General features: G+C 44.0%; 1 protein-coding gene across 1 annotated transcript in view; it reads left to right on the forward strand.

The window, feature by feature from the left end:
• The first annotated feature begins 486 nt into the window (after positions 1-486).
• DOCK11 (dedicator of cytokinesis 11) overlaps positions 487-23,720 on the forward strand; it is a 241,697-nt gene continuing 218,463 nt past the window's right edge. Inside the window, exon 1 of the mRNA XM_006893767.1 lies at positions 487-644. Coding sequence (XP_006893829.1) covers positions 543-644 — 102 coding nt within the window. The 5' untranslated portion in view covers positions 487-542. The remainder of the gene's footprint in view (positions 645-23,720) is intronic.

Genomic DNA, 23,720 nt, shown 5'->3' on the forward strand with positions numbered 1-23,720 from the left:
GGCGGGCACTGGCTCGTTGGCAGCAAGAGAGGAGCAATGAGCTAGTGCACTCTTGGGGACATTTCATCATCACCACCACCACTCCCCCTCCAAAAAAAAAATAAATAAAATAAATGATCTCCCTCCCGGATGCGGCTGCACCAGCAACATCAGCTGCGGGCGGAGCCCGAGCGGTTGCCACTTCCCCTCCTCCCTCGTGACCCTCGCCCCCCCTCCGCCCTCCCCTTCCACACACCCTTCCCTCTGGACACACCCTCCTGTTAGTCGTGCTTGGAGCTCGGCCCTCGAGGGGAGGGAGCCGCCACCGCCGCCACCGCCGAGGGGCAGGAGAGTGGTGAGCGGGCGCTGGCGAGCGCCAGCGAGCGATAAAAGGAGGGAAGGCAGGAGGAAGGCAGAGTCACTGCGAACGGGAGGAGCCGAGGAGCCTCTGCCGCCGCCGCGTGCGATGTGACCGGCCAGCCGGCGGGTAAACACAGAGAGCAGCCGCGGCCGCCGGGGCCCGGGGCAGTGAGCGCGCCCGTCGAGACCTGCCCGCCGCTGCCATGACCGAAGTGCGCAAATTCACCAAGCGGCTCAGCAAGCCCGGCACGGCCGCCGAGCTCCGGCAGAGCGTGTCGGAGGCCGTGCGGAGCTCCGTGGTGCTGGTGAGTGGGGCTCGAGGGGTCCCGGGGGACGCGTGCCAGGCTTGCTGGTGGCGTGCGGGGGGCCGGGCCGGGAAGGGCGCCCATTTGTGTGTGTCCCCACGCGGTGCGCCGCGCGCGCTCTTTCTCCGCTCCAGTAAGTTTTCGCACGGGCGACCGCTGGTGGGGTCCAGTCCCCAGCAGTCGCTGACAGCGCTCGGCTTGCGGAGTGCGGCGGAGGCGTTCGCCGGGTTGGGCGCGGGCGGCGGCGGGGGCTCTGAGCCAGGGTCAGGCTTGGGTGTGATTGAGAAGCGGGGACCTCGCGCTGCCCTGGTCCGGGTACAAAGCCTGCGACGAGGGCACGCACGAGCTCCCGTGTCCCTCCTCGCGGGCACCTGAGGCAGCCTGAGCGGAAGGATGCGATGAGCGTTTCAGTGCAGACATACCCGCGCGCGCACAGACTCACCGTGTACACAAAAAAGAACCCCACCCAAAAAGCCCCGGGCGCCCGAGCTCTGGAGGGCGGTGAGAACAGAGGAAGCAGAGCGACTTCCTCCTGCTACTGGGGAAGGAGAGGATGGTGGTGGTTGTTGAAGGGGTGCTGCTGTTGCTGGGGAGGGAGAGAATTGGAGACAACAGGGTCCTGGGGCCGAGTAGGGCTCAGGGCTAACCCTTGGGACCTGGCAGCGCCCTAGAGGCAAGGAGATAGGACCAAAGGGTTTTGAGAGAAGATTAGGCGAGTCAGAGCTGAGAAGACGAGCCTGGGGTCAGTCAAAGCTGTACCCCCTCAGGGGGGTGTGTGTGTGACAGGGCTGGGGGATGGGAATTGGAAAGCATGCTGACCCCCTGGGAGCCTTTCCATCACCCCCACCCTAGCTGAAGCTGGATTGTCTGGATAAGGAAGCAGACGCGTGCTAACGGACACTTGCCCCCTTCTGTTTTCAAGATCGCCTTTGCCAATTTCCTGGGCTAGAGAACAAGCCCTAAATAAGAAGTCTGGGTAATTCGGATCTGTTTTGTTACTTTGGAGTGGCTTTTTTTCCCTCCCTTTTTTTTTACTCTCCCTGTCTCTCACAACGTGTCTGTTTGCCATGTTTAAATCTCACCATTGAAGAGTGGGCTTTTTGTTAAAACAGCTTGTCATTGAGAGGGAACTTCACAGCTTTCCCGTGTAATTTTTCTGTTGATCTTGTAGAATTCTCAATAAAACCAACATTAAAGGGGGAGCCCAAGGGCCTGCCCCCGACAGTGGAGAAAGTTGACATTAGTGGGAGTTCTGGAGGAGGATCAAAGGTAAAATCATCAGTACCTTTGAGATAAAGATCAGGTCCCTAATAGCTACAACTGTGCAAAGCCAACTGTCTTTTAAAGATATCTCTATCCAGACCAAGCCCTTAAACGTTTAATCCTATCATTTAGGGGATCGAATACCAGTCCTTTTATGTTATTTTAATGGCTTTGGTTTATTGTTTGTTGCACTCTAGTTTTGGAAGGAGGTCTCATTGAGGTCACATTGGAACGTCACTTGTCATCCCAGCCAGTTATGAGGGAGGAAGGCAAGCTGTGTGGGGGGCATTTAGACACAGACTCTCATCCTGGGTGATTGTTAGCAAGCGGCTGCATCAGCTGAGCACAAGGAACAATTTCCAAAATTGAGGACAAAAGAAAACCTTCCTTGGGCAAGAGGTGGGGGGCCTTTTACCAACACATCATGCAGGGAGAGGGGAAAGCAGTGAGGTAGACAGATGGTCTCTAGAGAATGAGACTTAGCGAACCTCCACTGGGATGTGACCAGCATTTGACCCACTACCCTCAGCAGCAAAAGAAAAGAAAAGAAAAAAAAAACACCAAAAAACCCACTTTGGAATTCTTGCCTAAGTCTGTAGGTTTTCAAAACACTTTTGTGCATGCAGCACAGGTGCAGCTATTTTTCTTCCTAACCATTGACCACAGGTGACAAAGCTGCAAAAACTGTTCTTGGGAGGGAACTTTTCTAGCAGAAACTGCCAGGGGTGGGGGTGTGGACAGGCACTGTGGCCTTGACAGCCTAGTCTACAGGAGCCATGGCCATTGATTTTCAGTCTGTACATCAGGTATGACAGAGAGTTGACACTTCTCAGTCAGGTAGGTTGAAACCTGCCGGATAGCAGTGGGTTTGAGTGATTTGTTGCCTCATGACTTTTCCCTCCATTAGTTTTCATTAGTTCCACCCTAGATTGTGTATGTGCCTGTGTGTATACACTTGTGTGTTTGACAGCACGACACCCAGATTAGGCACAAACGCCCATTTCAGATGATGCGTTAGCCCCTCACTGGGTGCTATTTCTGAGCAGTTGAATCAGCTAAGAAATAAAAGCTTTAAGTGGAGTGTGCGCTCGTAACTGATGCGCTGACACAAAGAGCAGTTAGCCAAAGTTAGCCAAGCCGTGTTGCAGCTGCTGCCATAACTTCTGAGTCTTTTTCTGGTTTAAGCTCCAAAGTGTTTATTAGAGACAGCTGAGGTGGAATTTACACTTGCTGCTATAAACCTAAGACCCTTCACGTTGGGACTTCAATACGAGATGAATTCATGCCCGCAAACAGGTCAAGCTTTTCTCTGGGGTATCTTTCACCAAGATCTTCTAACTTGCACAGATATATAGTATTTCCTGTCTAGGGTTGTGTTTTTTGGTGTTTTTGTTTTTTAAAAAACAGTGATAACCCTTGTTGGCATGCTGCTAACATCATTCAGTTTTGCTCAGTGCTGGAAAGATTCTGAAGCCTGGGCTATATATAGCATGTAGCTAGTTGTACATTCAAACCTTCGTTCAGTCATTAGTACTTCCATGAATCTATTAACTACACAATGAAGCAGACAGAGACTGGTTCTTTGTGGCATTTTCCTGTAAGTTTGGAATTTTCTGAAGGTCAGCTTTAACCCAGCGAGAAGGATAATTACAGAATTACTACTAGCAGATATTTCTCCAGAGGCAGGCAGGGAGGAACAGAACTTGAAAATATAAGTGATTAATGTACAAGTGTTTATACATTTACACGCTTAAGACACTGAGGGTTAAGAATAATTTTGTTATAACTCAGGATATTGCTATTTGCTCCTCAGGGAAACAACCACCTTGAATAAACCTGTTGTGTTATGGTGATGTCTGATCAGGAAAGTTGCCTTTTGTGTGTTGTTAGTTTCAGGTCATGGCAACTCTAGCAGAGTTCTGCTCCACGGAATTGCTAAGACTGTAATCATTGGAGGGAGCTCTGGTGGCTTAATGGTAAGGAGTTTGACCCCACCAACTGAAAACCTGTTGGAGCTAGGATTTGGTACATAGTAACAACAATGGCAATCCTTGTGAGAGCCGACTGCCAGGTCTTGCTCACATGGAGCCGTTGGGTAGATTTGAATTTCCAAGTTTTGGGGTCACTTAACTGCATCACTGGGGCTCCTAGAAAATTACCTGATAGGTATTGAATTTTTGTTTGCAGCTCTGGTGCTTACTTACCTTCAGTATCTTGTGCCACTAAAAGAAAGAGTTGCTAGATAATACAGACTGGAGCCCCTTGAGGCAGGGTAATGCTTGCAGCGTCCCCTGGCTAGCATTACCCAGGTTTCACATAATAAGGAAAAAAGCTCTACCAGCTGAGAATAGCTGCAAAGTGCCTGCAGCTGTTGACCACCCTTCCCCCATCCCCTCCACCTTTTCATAGAAAGCTTGTTATGTTCAAATTCAAGGAAGGACTGAAAACTAACTAGCTATCCTCTCCCCTCAGGGGAGTTTATAGAAAATACTTAATATAGGACAAAACCCCACAGCTTCTGTGAGGAGGCACGAATTTACACTGGAGAACAACCCAATTTCAGCTCAGGATTTTTTGACCAAGTGTTTCTTGTTCAGATTTAGTTCATCTCTGGACCAAGATTCAGGAATGTTACCATTGCCATATTTTTACACAAGTCACACACCTGTTAGCACAGTTTTTTTTTTTTTCGAACCTTGCAGCCTTTAACACATTAGTTTCCTATAGTTGCTATGCGCATTATATGTATATGGGTGTTACTTCTGTGAGCCTGTTGTATGTGAAAAGTGCAGTAACAAGCATTGACCCCTAACCATGAATACCATTAATAATCTCCCTGTTCCTTGTGTTGACAGTTCTCTGAGTCTGTGGGGGCCTTAAAGAACCCATTCCCTGAGGATCTGTAAAATGCAGTTTGCTTTGAAACCAGAAAAGCCTCCTTGCTGAACCTTCTTTTAAGCACCACAAAGTTTCTAGTAAGGTCCCTGGTTGGTCAAAAGATTGTTGATTTGAACCCACTCAGTTTAGCAGGGCAGGATAAAGGTCTGGTGATCTACTTCCATAAAGATTTGCAGTGGGGGGAGGGAGGAAATTGTGCAACAATGAATGATTATTTTTTTGAAAAAGTTAACTGGGGGCTAGCGAGGAAAATGTTCAATAATGAATGAATGAAAATCCAACCTTTCTGTAAACGTTTGTTAAATTCATTCTCACACACACACACACACACACACACACGATTTAGAGTCAAGAAAACCCTGTGGAACAGTTTTACTACCTCAAAGCATAGGGTCACCATAAATCATGATCAACTTGATTACAATTGGTTTGAGATTTTTGGTTTGATAGAATTTTACTTGTTTTTGGAAAAGAAAAACTTCAGAGTTTTGAAAAAATTGTAATCAATAAGCTTTAAATTTCTGTTTTTATTTTATCTTGAAATTGTTTTTTCTTTGTTACTTGAGAAATGCATGTAAATTGTAGAAAAGCTAGAAAAACAGAATAATCACCTTCTCATCACTCAGAGGGGAGGATGCTTTTAGTATTTTGATGTCTAGTTGACCCTTGAACAACACAGGCCTTGAACTAAAGTGCAGACCCCCCTCCATTACTATTGCCGATGTGCTCAATGTGCTCACGTGTTGCCTAAAATACCATGTGTTCATGTGATGCTAATCATCTCTGCAGGAGCAGTTGTCTCCAGTAAATTACACTTTGCTTTTTGACGATGTGGGTGATGGGAGCCCCTCACCATTCATTGTCTGAGGTGCTAGAGACAAACTGCTCATGCAGAGATGATTAGCCTCACATGTCCCTTTAAAATGAATGCTTGCAACCCTTGAACTCACCAAATTAGTGTGTGTGTGTATGGAGAATCTGCACATAAGTGGACCCATGTAATTAAAATCCATGTTGTTCCAGGGTAAATGGTTTATACTTTGGAGACTTTACCTATCTCCCTACCTATCTAATCTGTTGGTTGTTCATTGACTCTGACTCATGGCCACTTATAGACAACAGAACAAAGTGTTGCCTGGTTCTGTGCCATCTTCGTGATTGTGGTTATGCTGCAGCCTATTGTTTCAGCCACTATGTAATTTTGAATGCCTTCCAATTTAGGGGCTTCATCTGCAATACTATATATAGCAAACAATATTCTGTTGTGACCCATAGAATTTTTTTGTGAGGTGTAAGGGAGCTCTGGTTGCTTAGTGGATAAGGAGTTGTGCTGTCAACCCAAAGACTGACGGTTCGAATTCGCCACTTGTGCTGCCAGATTAAATGAGTAATCTCTTCTCTTGAGTTTTACAGCATTTTGAAAACCTGCTAGAGGGCCAGCTATGAGTCAGTCCCAAAGAGAGAATATTCTGTAGTGGGAGAAAGATGGACCATCTCTCATGCGATTTGCAGCCTTCCAAACCCGCTGGAGAATCAGCTGTGAGAGTTAGTATCTGACTCATTGGCAATGAGTGAGTGAGTGAATATTCTGAAGATAGCCAGGCCTTTCTTCCTAGTCTGTCTGTTAAAACCTTTCCACCACAGACGACTCTTTGTGGTATTTGAAATATAAGTACATCTTAGCAACACACAAGCCACCATAGTAGGACAAACTGAAAGACAAGAAATGGATACACACACACACACACACACACACGACAGTAATGAGTTGAGTTGTAGAATTTTGTGATATAAATATGAGCCATCCAGTATGGACATTAGTCACATGTGGCTATTAAAAAAATTCGTTCCTCAGTTATACTTGCCACACTTTAAGTGTTCAGTAGCCACAAGTGTATAGTGGCTACCATATTGGACAGCATAGATAAAGAACATTTTCCTCATTGCAAAAAGTTCTTTGTCAACATACTCAGTTAACATCCTTGAGCAGGCATTTTGAAAGTTGCTAGATTGTCCCTGTAGGTTCACCTCCTAGCAATGGAATTGCTTGCTCAAAGCTCATCCACAATATTAACAAAAAATTCCTAGTAAACATACCGTTTAATTAGTCTGCAGAAAGTTTCATTTTACTCTTCTAGCAGGGGGTTCATTTTCCATCTCATGCTGACACTGAGTATTTATATATATATTTTTTTTTCATCTTAGCAGCCTGCTAGTAAATAAGTGGTATTTCATTTTTGAAATGGAGTCTTTTTTCATTTGCTAAGTAGACATTAATATTTCTTCTTTTGAGGATTGCTGGAACTTTCTTACAGACTCACTTCCTGGTTTATAGTCCTTGCAGTCAGAGTCTCCACCCCCAAGATTCTGTTTCACTAAGTCTGGGGCGGGGCCAGGCATCTATAGCTTCTAGGTGATGCGGATGTGTGCAAGGCTGCAGAGCTCCACCATTTACTTGCTCAGAACAGTGCTCTTTACATGTACCCCTGGCAAACGGCTATTTAGTGTCTTCTGAATACTTGTGGAAGGGCCAATCTGAAATTTACTCTTCAGTTCTGCCACAGGCTAAGCTGAACTCTGCTATTTGGAGCCACACACGGTATGTTTGCTTCCTCTTTCACATGACAACCTTTCAAATATTTGGAAACAGCCCTCATGCCATTTTAAAAGAGCCTGCATTTCTTTCCTTCATTCCTCACGTGACTTGGTTTGAAGATTCTTCACTGTCATGATCATCCTCTTCAGGCTCTCTTCCAAGTTTTCATTCATTCCCTACGTAAAATGTTGGGAACTCTGGTGGCCTGGGGGATAGAGTTATGCTGTCAACCCAGTGGCATGCAGTTTGAGTAGACTAGGTACTCCTTGGGAGAAAGATGGGTAATCTCTTCCTGAGTGTTTTTCAGCTGATCATATGGTTAGCTGTGAGTTAGGTCCCACTTACTGGCACATGACAGTAGCTTATTCTATCAGCGGCTGACCACTGGCCCTGGAGTTAGACCTGAACTTGAATCTCATCTCTGTCACTTGCTTGCATTGTGAACATCTGAGACAAGTTACTTGTGATCTCATGTTCTTCATCAGTGAAATGGGAATAAATTGTTGTGCTGACATCCTGGAGTTCTTATGAAGATTAAAGAACATGCCAAATAGCCGATGTACATATTAAATGAGATGTAAGGCATTTTGGTGATAAATATAAAAAGGATTTGGTGGCCCTTGAAAGGAGGAAGGGAGAAAAGACTGAGATTTCTCTGCTTACATAAACAAGAGGCTGATGATGTTGTTGTCAATTGCTGTTGAGTTGCATATGACTCATACCAACTCGATAAACAAAAGATCTGAACCCTGTTGCATCCTGCCATCCTCATACTTCCTGACACACAAAGCCCATTGCAGCAGTCACCCTGTCAGTCCACCTGTCGAAGATCTTTCTCTCCTTTGCCAACTCTCCACCCTTCCCAGCATCATGTCCCTCTCCAAGGACTAGCACCTCTGAGCAACATATCCAAAGTATGTGAGGCAAAGCCTCATCAGCCTTGCCTCCAAAGAGCACTCTGGCTACACCCTCTCCAAGACATATCTGTTTGTTCTCTTGGCCATCCATCAGTGATCTTCTCCAACACCACAGCTCAAAGATGTCAATTATTTTCCTGTCATCCATACTCATGGTCCAGCTCTCAGATGCATACCAAGTGATCTGAAATACTATGGCCTGAGCCAGACACACCTTAGTCCTCTAACTGACATCAATTGCTCCTCAATAATTTGGGGCGGTCCCTAAATACAGATTTTCTCAGTGCAGTGCATCACCTTATTTCCTGACTGCTGGTACCAAGTGTGTTAATTGTGGATCCAAGCATGATGAAGCTGTTGACAGTTTCAATCTTTTCTCCATCTATTAAGATACTTCCTAAAGGTCCAGTGGTAAGAATCTTTGTTTTCTTGACATTGAGATGCAGCCATACCAAAGGCTGCATGCTTTGATCTTCTGCAACAAGTCCTCCTCCACTTTCAGCAAGCAAGGTTGTGTCATCTGCATAATGTAGGTTATTGCAGAGCCTCCCTCCAATCCTGATGCCATCCTCCTATTCATAGAGTCCAGCTTCTTGAATAATTTACTCAGCATACAGATTGAATAGGTATAGAGAGATAAAACAACCCTGGTGCACTCCCTTTTCAATTTTAAACCATCAAAAGAAGATGGAGGGGAATACACAGTCACTGTACCAGAAGAAATGATCGACACTGAAAAATTTCAGGAAGTACCATATGAACAAGAGAAAATGATAATGGAGGAGGAAGTGGAAGCTGCATTGAAGGCATTGGCAAAAAATAAGGCCCCAGGAATTGATGGGCTACCAGTTGTTTCAGTTAACAGATGCAGCCTTGAATACACTCACCAGTCTATGACAGGAAATTTGAAGGACAGCTGTCTGGCCAGTGGATTGGTAGAGGTCCATATTTGTTCCCATCCTCAAGAAAGGTGATCCAACTGAATGTGGAAACTACCGAATAATAGATTTCATATCACATGCAAGCAAAAAACTGCTGATAATCTTTAAAAAAAAACACACGGCTAGAACAGTATATAGACAAGGAACGGCCCGAAGTTTAAGCAGCATTTAGAAGCGGCTGTGGCACCAGGGATATCATTGCTGATGTCAGGTGGATCCTGGCTGAAAGTACAGAATACCAGAAGAATGCCTCTTTATGCTTTATTGATTATGCAAAGGCATTTGTGTGGATCATGACAAGTTGTGGCTGACATTGAGAAGAATGGGAATCCCAGAGCACTGGATTGTGTTCATGCGGAGCCTATACCTGGACCAGGAGGCTATTGTGCCAGCAGAACAGGGGAGAACTGCATGGTTTAAAGGGGGTGATAGGGGAAGGGAAAAGAAGATGAGAGATTTTCTTTTAAGCAAAGCAGCAGAAAGAACATTCTAGGGAAAGGCTGAGCACGTGCAGTTGTGCTTGGTGAAAGACTACATCTCTTCAGGGGCGTAGATAGAGGAAGTGGAGTCAGGAAAGAGAGGAAGAGCCAAGGAAGGGTCAGGACCTGAGTGGCTAGAGATGAGATAGCTGGTGTGATTAGCTGATTGGCAAGGCCTGCACCTTTGGGGATGATTAAGGAAGTGGGAGGCAGGGTGTGGAAAAATGAACTGGAGGCTAGCCCCAGAATTCCAGTCAGAATGGTGATGGGAAACTAGTTCATCATCTTAGCAAATCCCCCCCTCAAAGCTGCAGCTGCCTTAGCCCCTTGGTAGGGCTTGAGGGACTGGGAGCAGAGAATCCTTCCTGTGCCGGAAAAGGAGATTAGATATATGCAAATCACCGATACAGAAAGAGTTTCTGGTTATCTTCTGTGTGTTACACCAACTCTGGCTCCCCCACCCCACTAGTTGTTGGGACTACTTCTTTTATTTTTTTTAAGCCCTTCCCAGTTTTCAAGGCTTTCAACCTTTCCAGGTGGGACAAGGTGAAACAGGCCTTTATTGTGCTAATGAGTATTGTTAATCTCTATCAATAGGATGCAGTGGTTTTTTTTGTTTTGTTTTGTACTACTACAAAAGTTTATTGAACAAAAATAAAAAATATGGAATGCTTCACGATTTTGCATGTCATCCTTGCTCTTTTTTTATGGGCTTTTTTGTGGTGGTTTTTTTTTTTTTTTGCTTGCATTTGAGTCTGGAGCCCTTTTATTCTTGAGAGTGGGAAGAAAAAGGGTAATATATCTATCTCACAGCTAACACTGAGATGTGTCAGGTAGGTTGATTTTCCCCCCCACCCCCACCCCTGCACTTGGCCTCTATTAGCGGTCACTACCTTCTAAAATTCCTGGTTCTCTACTTCTGGAACCACCCCTTGCATGTTTGTCAGAGTCCATTTGTGAGGAGCAGGGCACCTATTTGATTTGGTGTTCTCCTGCGCTGCAGAGTTGTCAGCAAAATATGTTGACAATTTATGAGCGCCTTTGTTTTTTACAGAAGAAGAGGCAGCCAGAAACCACGGGGATGAGGGGAGAGGAGGAGGCAGAACTCTTTCTCCTTCTCTGTAAATCCTAATGGTAATTTTCTAATTTTGCTCTTTGGGATATAGATACCTTGATTTCTTTTAGCTCTGCCCAGAGAGCAAAGGAATATGTGACTGTGGTCTGTCATGTATGTAAACCCAAGGCCATTTTTGAAGGGCCACAACCTAGAGGCTCCCAGAGAAATAACTGCTGTCAGGTAAAGGGACAATGTAATTTTCCTGCCAATGTCTGGAAGCTCTGCCTGGAGCAGCGTGGAGGGTCAGCTATGAGTTGGTTCTGACTTCAAGACAATGAGTTATTTACTAGCTGTGTGACCTCAAGCCTGATAGGGCCTTGGGGAGAAGGGGGCTTCTTGAAAGTCTTCAATGTGAAGCCTTTAGAGCAGGCTTGGCCTGTGGTGAGCATTCAGTGGTTGTTGACTCTCATTATTCTTTCTAGGCTTTGTGGTACTTAAGAGAAATCTTTTGTATATGTCCTAAATGTCAACAGACCAAAACCAAAACAGAACCCCAAGCCAAACAAAAAACATTGGCCCAAAGGAAGCAGGTACCCTTGCCTTTTGATTTCCATGTTCCATATCATGTTCACAAAGGGCAAGCTCTGTGAGTGAGCCAAGAATCATACCTTTCCTGGAAGAAGCAGCTGGCAGACCCCTCAGTTCAGTTCTTGGTAATATCCGTTCTCAGTCTGACTTAGTCATCCTAAGAAGCCTGGTGGATGTGAGATAGAGCTCTGGGTCTATGACAATTCCCATCTTTACACTAGTCTGACCAGTGAGTGGGGAGGGAGTCCTGGACTGGGGAAGCGAGCCCTATCCTAAACTAAGTATGAGGACAAGGCCTTTTATCCAGAGGCAGCACTCCCCTTTGCTATTATCTGACTGTTCAATGCATTTTACACAGAGAGATGGATAGCACTGAGCCCTGCTCCATACTGGAAAATACTACTGCAGTGCTCTTTGCTTTCCTCCTCCAAATTTAACATCTCTTGCAGACATTAAACTCCACTTTTAAAAGTTAAATGGATATTTAAATTTGAACACTTCAGTATAACTCAGCCATAAAGAGAAAGGAAATTCCTGATAAATGTCTATATAATAAACAAAATATTGTACATTGATAAAATGGAATCTTGGTCATAGAGAGACATGACGTCCTGATACATGTTAAAATATGGATGAGCCTTAAAAACGATGCTGAGTTAAAAAACTCAAAAGGTCACATATAACTCCACTTACTATACTTTTTGCTTATAACTGTGCGTATAACCTACATAACAATCATACTTCGGAAAAACAATGTATACTGCACATGTTATTTGTATAAAATTTTGCTATGTGAAATTTCTGTTATAGGCAAATGTACAGAAATAAAGAATAGTGCTTATGGGGAAAGAGAAAGGGAGCTCATTGCTTAGGGATCATTAAGCTGCTTTTAGGGGGTTATGGAAAAGTTTATCAGTGGATAGTGGTGGTGGTTACACAGCCATCTATGGTACCAGTGTCACTAAATCATACACATATAACATATAAATTAGCAGGTGTTATATGTTGTTGTTATGTGCCCTCTAGTTGGAACAACTCCTAGCTGACCCTCCAGCAGGTTTTCAGAGGCTGTAATTAAAATAGGAGGAGATTGCTCGTCTTTTTCCCATAGAGAAATTTATGGACTCAAACTGCCTACCTTTGGGTTGGCAGCACAACTCCTTACCACTAGGCCAGCCAGAGCTCACTACTTTTAAATTATTTTTAAATCTTTGTGTGTGTGTACCATCAAATCGGATCTGACTGGTACAGGAGGAGATTGTCCTTCCTTCTCCAGCAGAGCATCTGGTGGATTAGAACTGTGCACCTCTCAGATTGCAGTGCAGCTTCTTGCCACTAGGCCACCAGAGCTCTCTAGAGCTCACTTTTTTAATAGTCACCACAATAAAGAAAATGTTACACTTAAAGGGCTCCTAAGAAGTTGATATACTTTGATAATTAGGAGCTCTGGTGGCATAGTACATGATATATTTGCCTGCAGCAAATATATAAGGTCAGCAGTTCCAGTTTACCAAGTGCTCAATGAAAGAATAAAAAATTTTAAAAAGTTGTGGCTGACATTGAGAAGAATGGCAGTCCCAGAGTACTTAATTGTGTTCATGCAAAACCTGGACCTGGACCATGAGGCTGTTGTGTGAACAGAACAAGGGAACACTGCATGGTTTAAAATTAAGGGACTGCGTCTGGGTTAGTCTTTCTCCATACCTATTTAGTCTGCATGCTGAACAAATTATCCAAGAAGATGGACTCTATGAAGATGAATGTGGCATCAGGATTGGAGGGAGACTCATGTTAGACTTGTGTTATTCAGATGACACAGATGACACAATCTTGCTTGATGAAAGTGAGGAAGACTTGAAGCACTTGTTGCAGAAGATCGAGGAATGCAGCCTTCAGTATGGATTGCATTCAATGTCAAGAAAACAAAGATTCCTACCACTGGACCAATAGGTAACATTATGGTGGATGGAGAGGAGTTGGAAACTGTCAACATCATCATCTTACTTGGAGCCACAGTTAATACACCAGCAGTCAGGAAATAAGTAGACACATTGCACTGGGAAAATCTGCAGTTAGAGACCTCTCCAGATTATTGAGGAGTTAATGATGTCAGTTTGAGAACTAAAGTGTGTGTGATTCAGGCCATAGTGTTTCTGATCACTGGCTATATATCTGAGAGCAAGACAGTGAATAAACATGACAGAAGAATCGATGCCTTTGAGCTGTGATATTAAAGAGTACTCAACATCCCATGGACAACCCAGAGAACAAACAGGTATGTGTTGGAGAGGGTGTAGCCAGAGTGTTCTATGAAGGCAAGATTGATGAGGCTTCCCCTCACATATTTTGGGCATGGTGTTAGGAGGGGCTATTTCTTGGAGAGGGACATGATGCTTGGAAGGTTGGAGGGTGGGTGAAGGAGAGAGGAAGACCCTCTATATGTGGATTGACACGGTGACTGTACAGTGGGCTCTAGTTCGTTAGGAAATGTGAGAATAGCACAGGATACGACAGGGTTCAGATCTTTTGTTCATAGGGTTGCTATGAGTGGTACTCGACTCGATGACATCCAACAACAACAACTATGAAAGAAGGATTTGGTGATCTCTTCCCATAAAGATTTGTAGCCTTGGATACTCGATGGAGATTGGAATCCATGTGATGGTAGTGATTTGGAGTTGACTTTGGTGTTCTGGTTTGAAGGAATCCTAGTGGTATACTGGTCCAAGCATTTGTCTATTGACTGGTGGGTTGGTGGTTTATACCCACCAACTGGTTGTTTCATGGGAGCAAGAGCTGGCAGTGCATTTCTCTAAAGATTAAAATCTTGGAAAGAACCCTGTGGTGTGGGTCATTATGAGTTGGAATTGACTCAGAAACAGTGAGTTTATTCTGGTTTTGTGATAGCAAGGTTCCGTCCCATTGGGTATAGTGTGTCTACTGGGTCCCAGCAATAGTGGATGCTATGGAGAGAGTGCCAACTATTGCAGCTGCATGTGGTTTGCCGCTTGTGTGCAACCTCATATAAACATGGCTCAATTTGCTATTAATGATTTCCTCCAATTCTTCACCTTCTTTTTATTGCTTGTTGATTTTATCATTTGCAGGAAGTTATGTTTATTTACCTTACTCGACAGCTAAGAGCAGGCCGCGGATGTTTCCAGCTTCTGAGAAATGCTTGAAGATATTCTGACACTTCAGCTTTCTCATCATGCCGCCTTCTCTAACGATTGAAATGGTTTGCTGGGTGAGATTGAACTAAGAAATCAAGTGCTCTTCAAAGTGGCTGAGACAAAAACCTCTTTATTTGAAGTGCTTCAGTGAGGGCCAAGTGTTTTGGGAAGCTGGAGGATTCGTTTGTGTAGGATGTCTCTAACAGGTGACAGACAGTACCACGTATTTTTAGAACCCCGATCTGTGACCTCCTATGTCCTTAAACCAAAAAACCAGACTAATTACCACCTAGCCGCTTCTGACCCATGGAGATTTCAGGGGCCACCATTAACACGCAGTTAATGTGCTCCACTATAGGCTAAAAGGTTGGAGGTTTTAGTCCACCCAGAGGCAACTCAGGAACGGCTTAGAGATCAGCTTCTGAAAACTCAGCTAGTAAAATGTCGTAGAGCACAGTCCATGTGCCCTTACTTACCAAGTCACACTCACTGCCTTCCAGAGTTGATTCAGATTCATAGCAACCCTCAACCTGCCACCCTGTTTTTGAGGCTGAACATCTTGACAAGAAGAACCTGCTCATCTCTCTGCCTCAGAGTCACTGATGGATTCAGTTAAACGCCTACCACGTTGTTGTCACCTTTGTTTTATAAACAGGGCCACACATGCATGATTTTGAGTGTGGCGGGCTGCAAGTCATCCATATTGACCAAAGGACAAAATAAGTAATAAACCCCAGGTGTCTTGATTCTTTTTGGCTACATTATATGAAGAAGCTGCCAGCTCCTATCCCAAGTGCTCCAGTTAGTCCAGAAGAGACCAAAAAGATCTCTGTGTGTGTTATGATCTCACAAACATCATTTGTTTCTGAGTAACCTTAAGTTTCTTTTGAGAGAAAGAAGGCAATTCCCCCTTCAAAAAAAAAAAAAAATAGGAATGCGTGCAAGACCAGTATAGGTTTTCCCTTGCCAAAGAAAGCGTTAAGATTTTCAGAACTGTTTGCAATTGGCCATTCTCCCTTTCTCTGCTGTTTGAATAGCAATATGGAAATAAAATCTCCAGAACACTGGCTCTGCAGAAGTACCTGGAATCATGTTCATGGAACTGTTTTTATGATTTTTTTTAAGTGGGTGATGCAGTCCAAAAATAACAGCATAGATATTTTTTTCCATAACTTTTTGTATTCCAGACCAAACCCATTGCTCTCGGGTTGATTCTAACATGAAACGACCCTGTAGGATAAAGTAGAACTGCCCCACAGAACTTTCCAGGCTATAAATCTTTAGAGGAGCAAGGCTCCCCGTGGCTTTCTTCCATGGAGTGGCTGGTGAGTTTGAACCGCTGGCCTTTTGGGTTGCTGCCCAGCTTTGTAACCGATGTGCACCAGGGCTCCTTCCTTTTATGTGAAGTGGTTTCATTTTCCCACTTGAGAAGCTGCCAGCTTGACGCCTTACAGGACCTGCTGCTGCTTACCAGTGCTCCTGGTGTGAACAGAAGAGTGAAGAGTGGTGTTGGCATAGCCAGTTTCTCTAGGTTAATGAGTTTCTAATGCTTTTGAGTATTCCGTGGTTTCCTGGAGTCCCAGAGAAGATCACCTTCTGGGGCACCTGATTTACGATCAAGAAAGAACAAGTCCGCAAGAAATCAAACTTAATCATTAGTTCAAAGCTCACAGAGGCCAAGCGCTCTCCTTGTGTCCAGCCAAGTGTTGATGACACGCTCTTTAGCCTGTGGAGCAAAGGCAGCTTTCCCTGTTAATTTGACCTCAGGAGAATTGCTGCTCGACCAACTGGATAGCTTGCAGAGGAATTTCTCCTCTATCTGCTGCTTCCCAAAGGTCTACAGAGTTCTCACCAGGAGAGCCAGAGAGAATTCCTCTCCTCAGTTACATTAACAAACTCTGCTCCCTTCTCTTCCCTGCATCCCTGCTGTCTTTTAGAGAACTTGAGCTACTGAGGTCACAGACCGGCTGAGGCTTAAACAGGAGACACGAAAGGAGCTCAGATTCTTAGCCTTTAGTTGTCCGGGGTGGCTGGTTCTACTAAGATCCATTTTCAGTCTTTTTAACTGGAATCCATTCTTCTTCCTTGTACTATGCCTTGTCCCAGGTACTCTGTCTCTGTGTTGTAACCTCCGCCATTTCCATATCTAAATCTCTACCTTGATTTTTCTGGCCAGTCAGCATTTCTTGAGACATTAAGTTCTACCTTGTTGCTAGTCCTGCTGAAGAAAGGTGCCCTGTTCTCATACTGTGTCCATACAAAAGCTTGAATTCAGCAAGCAGAACTGTGGATTTGAAAGGGGCGAGTGTCTGCTTAGACAACTCGGGAGGCAGTGTGGCCCTGCTAAAGGCAAGGTGTATAGGCATACTCTGAAAATACTGTGAGTTCGGTTCCAGACCACAGTGATTAAACTAGTATTGGGGCAAAGCAAGTCACAAGAATGTGTTTTGCTTCAAAGTGCTTAGAAAAGTGATGCTTATGCTGTTCTGTGGTCTATTATGTGTATAGTAGCATCATGAAAAATTTAGAAATAGTGTGAGAATTATTAAAAAAAGGGACACAGACGCAGAAAGAAAGTAAGTACATTCTGTTGGAAAAGTTTTCCAGTGGATAGACTTGCTTGTCACAAACCTTCAATTTGTAAAAATAAAAAACTCCACAGTATTAGGCACAAAAAAGTAAAATAAAAAGAGATGTGTTTACAGAGCAGTGGTAACAATGTGGGGTGGCCAAGTCTGACTTTTACCTGCTTCATAAAGGGGAACTGTCCCCATCAATAATATCCGTAGTACCATACAGACAACTGCGTGCTTAGACATGCCACCCCGCATGCTTCTGCACCTGTCTGTACCAATCATTGAGTCCAATGTTAGTTGCAAATTGACTCACAGACTTTACTCACAGTTGTGGGGTTTATTAGGGAAATAGGTTGGGGAGTGGAGGCGGCAAAGAATATCACACAATGCAAGTCCAGGTTTAGTCAAGCAGTCTGAACCCAGATTAACAAGGCACAGTTCCTTAATTCAGACAGCTTCTCAGTCAACAAGTGAAAGCCTAGGTTCAGTTCAGAAATGAAAAGAAACGTCTGGATTTCTCAATTGTCCCGCAGACTTTATCTCAGAGCAGTTATAAGTCAGCTTTTTCTTGAGTCATCCAACAAGCAAAACCTTTCTTAAATGTGGCTCTATCTCCAAGGTTCCTCTGGTTACATCACGCCAAGGTTACTTCACAGTAGTGCCACAGTCTATCCATCACCAACTCTCACAGTGTGGAAAACCTTCTCTTAAAATGGTCTCACAACTGTGAAGATTTGCAAGATCATGTGTCCTCAGTTAAGATAGCTGGATACCATCCCCTTCCTCCCCAATGGGGGTTATGCAATGGCTAGAAAAGCCAATTTTCAAGGGTTCAGACACCCTAGCATGTATTAATGCATTTATTAATTTCCTAAGGCTGCCATAACACGTTGTCCCACTTAGTGTATTATGTTACCGTTTTGGAAGTGAGGAATCCAAATTGGATTTCACAGGGCTAAAGTCTAGTTAGGGAGCTCCGGTGGCCTAGTGAGTAGGGATTTGTGCTGGCAATCTGAAGGTAGGCTGTGTGAATCCACAAGCTATTCCGAAGGAGAAAGTTGAGCAATCTCCTCTCAAGCAATTTTCTGCCTTTGAAAACCTGCTGGAGGGTCAGCTGTGAGTCAGTTATGACCCAGGGGCAATGAAAGCAGAAAGAAAGGTTATCAGGAGGATAGGTTCCTTTTGGAGGTTTAAAGAGAACCTTTGAGTTGGACTTTTCCAGCCATTAGAGGTTGCTGAGGGACCTTTAATGGCATTGATTGTACAGACCTGTCCTGGTGACTCAAAGGTGATGCTTCTCTGATGGTTCAAATCCAGCCTTGCAGGAGGAGCATGGGCAGTGTCCTCCTGTGTGATTTATAGCCTCAGAAAGCCTGTAGAGGGTCAGCTAGCAGCCTGCTCCCATTTGAAGGCAATGAGTTTGAGAAATTATTTTTTTATTAAATTTTTATTAGTTTTAATGAACATTTACAGAAATTTTGGGTCTTCATTCATTCATTGTTGCACTGTTTTCTCCGCCCTCATCCCCAGTTCGTTCTTCTTTCCCCCCCCCATGTCTGTTTTAATTGTCCAATTGCCACAGTGCTTGTCAAAGCCAGTTCTGATTAATCTCCTTTGTCAGTGTGTCCCTTGCCATTCCCTATCACTCCTCCCTGAGAGAGACTTCACCCTGATTCATAAGGAAAAGGGGATGGCGTATTCTCTTAGCTACTTCCTGCTGAAAAGGGATGCTGTGGGTTTCAGGGTGAATGTCTTCACGAGTTTGAGAAATTATTGATATTCCTTGCCTCCTGGCTCCTTCTTGCTTCTTCAGGCTGGCAGGGGTAGGCCTAGTCTGTCTCACATCACTTTACTCAGACCTGAACTTCCATAATTACTTTTCTTTCACTGCCTCTCCTGCTTCTGTCTTTGATTTATAACGACTCCTGTCATTACATTGGGCAATTGGATTACCCTGGGTAATCAATCTCACCATCACAAACTCCTTATTCTAATCACATCTACAAACCCCGTTTTGCCATGTCGGGTAACATATTCACAAGTTCTAGAGACACGCGCATGTTTGTGCATCCATTTTTCTGCCTGCCACATGTTGTTAGGTGCCATCGAGTCTGCTGTGCGTCATAGCAACCCTGTGAACAACAGATCTGAACCTTGCCCTCTCCTGCAGCCTCTTCACAATGTTTGATACTCTGGAGCCCATTGTTACAGTCTTCCTCCCTTACTCTGACCTTTCACCTTCCCCAGTATGCTTTCTTTTTCCAAGGACTGGCCCCTCCTGACAGCATACCCAGAGGTATGAGAGACAGAGGTCATTGCTAAAGATTGAGGTATCATAGAATCTTAGGGGTCTGATGAGTTCCCAGCGTGGGGAGTGACACTATAGTGAAAGGAGAAATGGAGGTCTGATAGCCGGAGAACCAAGAACTAGATGCTGAAGTCTTTACAGAATTGGAACGATGCAGCACAGTCCCATTTGAGTGGTTTTTAGTACTTCCCCGCCTTTGGAATGAAAAGAGAACAAATCTGCAGTCTGCAATTTCAATTTGGATAGTTTCTTAAATTCTTCATAATTAAAATTATATTCCCACACAGATCTTGCAGTGGGCACTGCTTTCAGACTTGAGGTGTTTCAGGATACAAACTGGCCAGACACTTGGCAGGCACTTCGCCAACTTAGGCCTATGGAAATTTCCACCTTCTACTAAAGAGCGGAGAGGAGGGTATATATGTGTGTGTGTTTAAGTCTTTAAAAGAGAAAGTGATGGTTTTCGCATCACAGAATAACTCCGCAAGCCTCCAAGACACTTCTCATATGTCCTGTTATGAGAAATGCTTCGCCTATCCTGAAGGTCACGTTAGACTGAACATGACCTTCCTGCATCTTGGCATTACTCTTTCCTAAGTTTCTAAAGCACGTGGTTGGAGAAGCAGAGAGAAGGCCTACAATGTCTCTTCTGGTTCCTTGTAACTTTGAGATTATTTCCACTGAGAGAGAAATTGAAACGTCTCCCCTTTGCCAAATCTATTCCATGTCTGTTAAAGCCTCCTGGCTGATCACATTTGCACCAGCCAGTATGATTTCCGCAATGATCTGATGACAGAGAGCTGCACTGCCCTGAAGAAGCACACTCCATCAGTGCTGTGGACTTCATATGCTATTTTTATATACATTCTAAACGGCCATGGCCATATTTCTCACAGACCCAGACACTTTTCAGGTCCTTGAATAACTAACCCAGCTGTAAGGAACTGAAAAACAAAACATAAAAATAGGAAGAGTCCTCTCATATTTTGTTTGAAAATCTGTAGAGGAAACTTGGGAGGGACTGGAGAGCATTATGCTAAATGAACTAACTCAGTTCCATAAGGACAAATATTGTATATGACCCTTATTGTAGAATGAGTATGAGGATCCAAGGAGGGGAGGGAGGGCAGAGGGGTGAAGATGGCAGAGGGGTGGGGTTAATCATAGGGTCGCACAATTTGATGAGGTGGGGTGAGTGGGTATAAGAGATGGGAAAGATCCAGTGTGAAAAACAATGTATACAAACTTTGTAAGTAAACCAGTGTATAACAAAACCCTTATTTTAAAAAATCTGTGTGTGTGGGAAAGAATAAACATTCTCCATCTTCACTTTCACCTATTCCCATCTTTTGCTTTTCTCAGTAGGAAGAGAGTCAGTTCTAATTTATCCTGTAAGCCACCTCAATTTAAAAACATCAGATGTTTTTCCCTGTGTTGATGTTAATGATGTAGTTTTTTACTTTACCAAAGTTCTACTAATTTGTAAAATATGAAAGAGTATTAACAGCAGCAGTGTTTAAGTCTCCTTTAGAGGGTATGTACTTTCTCCAAATTACAGTTTTCAGTTTAGCATGCATGTATGTGCAAGTGTGTTTTCTTGGTGATTTACTTTCTGGTTTGGGGTTTTCATTTTTCTGCTGGCCCTCAGCTGACCGTCATTGTTTCTGGGTTGTGTGATCCTCTAACTTCATCCCAGGAGTTGATAACCTTAGAACTGAGGAACATCTGAGACTGGAATGAAGAAGAAACAAGCCCATTGTTGGAGAGTGAGCTAGAGAGACAGTGGTATGCTGAGCTGGGGAAGATAGCTAGCTACATTGACTGTGGAAGGATATAGATGTTTTCCTTGGTTTCATGCTGAAGTCCTAAGGGAAATGCTTTTAGAACTGTTGCTTATGTAGGAAGACAAGCAGATACTCTATTTTCAGTGGTTTTCTTCTTAATGGATTTAATTAACTTAGGGAGACATGGGTTGAGGAGAGTGGGAGAAGAAAAGCCAGGAATGTTGGGAGGAACGAAAGGATAAAAAAAATTATCAAGACTCTAGGAAAGTTGGGTTTGGTTGGCTTTTGGGTTTTTGTTTTTTTTTGTTTGTTTGTTTGTTTGTTTTTAGCATTGTAATGGGCCAAGAGAACAGAGATTAAATATTTACAGGATCTCATGAAGGAAGTAGTATATTTTTAGGCTTAGCCCAGAAGGAATCAAAATTTTTCGAAATGGCACTAGGTAAAATGGGGCAGTTTTGTTTGGGATCAAAAGGGTGAGTAGACATTTATTTAGAAGATAGAGACAAGGAAGCGTACACTGTCAGTTAACATCATTCAGGATCTCAAATCCATTTGTAAGGAAATAGTTGAATTCCATTCTCAACTGTATATGATAGTTGGAACCCGGTTCTCTGACTTAGAAGCCAGAGACTCACACTCATCAAAAACCTGTGGAGACCAGATCTCTTTGGAGGTCCAGAGGTGGTCAGGGTCATATGCTGTGTCGCCTGGCCTTATCTCTTCCAGTGTAGATGAGAGTCAGCAGCTCATACCTGTTCTAGACCCAAAGCTCTCAGAGCAGCAAATACTAGTAGACAGAACTGCACCTTGAACCCTGCAACCTTCTCAGAGTGGATTACAGTGGGGCTGGCCTCCTCTCTCTCAGTCCTCTCTGTACCAAGGTACTTTCTTCCCCTTTTCAACGTTCTGTTACGAATTGGCTTTAAGTTGGTCCCTGACTCAGACTTGCCCCCTGTGCAACAAACAGTCCTTCTAGACCTGTGTCATCCCCATGAGAAGTTGCAACTCTAGCTATTTATGATCTTGTAAGGTTCTCGTTGGTGGATTTTTTTTCCAGAACTAGATTGCCAGGCATTTCTTGCTAGTCTATCTTAGTCCTGAAGCACCACTGAAACCTGTTTGACATCACAGTAACACTCAAACCTTCTCTGACAGAGACACTTGGTGGCTGAGTGTGGTGCGTGAGGTGCTATGGCCAATGATCCAGCCTTTGTCTCTCATGTGGAAGGTGGGAGTTCTACTATTGAACTACTCATACTCCCAGCTCATCTGCTTTTCCTGGTGTTCATCATGGCCCTGTCATGTTCCAGGAAAATCTTCTGAATAGCTGGCTCTCTGGTCCACTCTCAGCAGGATAGCTCTCTCATAGCAAGCTGTTGCTTCTCCAGTCATGCTCTCGGAAGTTGGTTCTGCTATAGGCAAACTTCCACTCTTCCCCTCTCATCATCTTCTCCTTTCTTTCCCTCTCTCTGTTTGGCAAAAAAAAAAAAGTGTTCTCTGTGGGACAGAGCCATCACTGTTGTTTCTTTTTATTTTTTTTAACCTTTTCTGTAGCCATGGATGGAAAATTCCAAAGGCCTGAGCTAGTGATGGCTGAGTGCCTTTTCTGGAAATGCGATGGCCTAGGCACCAAGGGAATGCCGTGGAACTACGTATCTGGCAAGGTTGTTCCTTAAAATACCCTGGCTTGGGTTTAGTTTCAAAAAGAAGGGGAGATATTATCTATAGGATTATGGAATAAGAACTAAGAGTTTAAGAAAGAATACAGTAGCAACTCTAGAGTTGACTTGGCACTTTGACTCCCCCCCTCGCCTTTGCTGGGTTTAGTTGAGTAAGAGTGGCCTTTGGCTTACTAGGCCTTTCCAAAGTGGAGCCTTTCACTCCAGAGGCAAATGAAATTCCCGAAGCTCTGTTCAATGGAGATTTTTGCTTTTTTGGAAGGAAGCAGAGTAGGAATCTTGGCGAATAGGAGCATCCTCCCACTTGTCACTAGGGGGAGTTGAGGGGGTCAGGCCCACCCTAGAGAAATAATTTGGGTAGGACTGTGTCTAGATGTCCTTTTTTTCAACAAACATGTCAGATAAACCCTCATCTCAACAGTAAGCAAAGCAATTGTCTTTAAAGAGCTAGAAATTGTCCACCAGTCTTCTAGGAATTTTTGTGGTAGTATTAGGCACTGTGGCATTGACTATGACTCATAGTAAACCTATTAACAACAAATCCGAAACTTGCACTATTCTGCACCAAACTTAATATAATCATTGCTACAGTCTCTGTCCGTCTGCCCCATTGAGGTTCTTCCTCTGTTTTTGCTGACCCTCCACCTTTCCCAGCATAATGTCTTTTTCCAAGGACTAACCCCTCCTGATTGGCAGCATCAGGATGGATGGTGAAGAGATTGAGATTGTACACAGCTTTAGTTTGCTTGGCTCCACAGTCAGCAGTCTTGGCACCAGTAGCTAGGAAATTAAAAGGCGCATTGCCATGGGAAAG

Source organism: Elephantulus edwardii, unplaced genomic scaffold (genome assembly GCF_000299155.1).
Source record: "Elephantulus edwardii isolate Elephantulus edwardi_28Jun2011 unplaced genomic scaffold, EleEdw1.0 scaffold00131, whole genome shotgun sequence".
In the NCBI taxonomy this organism is placed as follows: Eukaryota; Metazoa; Chordata; class Mammalia; order Macroscelidea; family Macroscelididae; genus Elephantulus; species Elephantulus edwardii.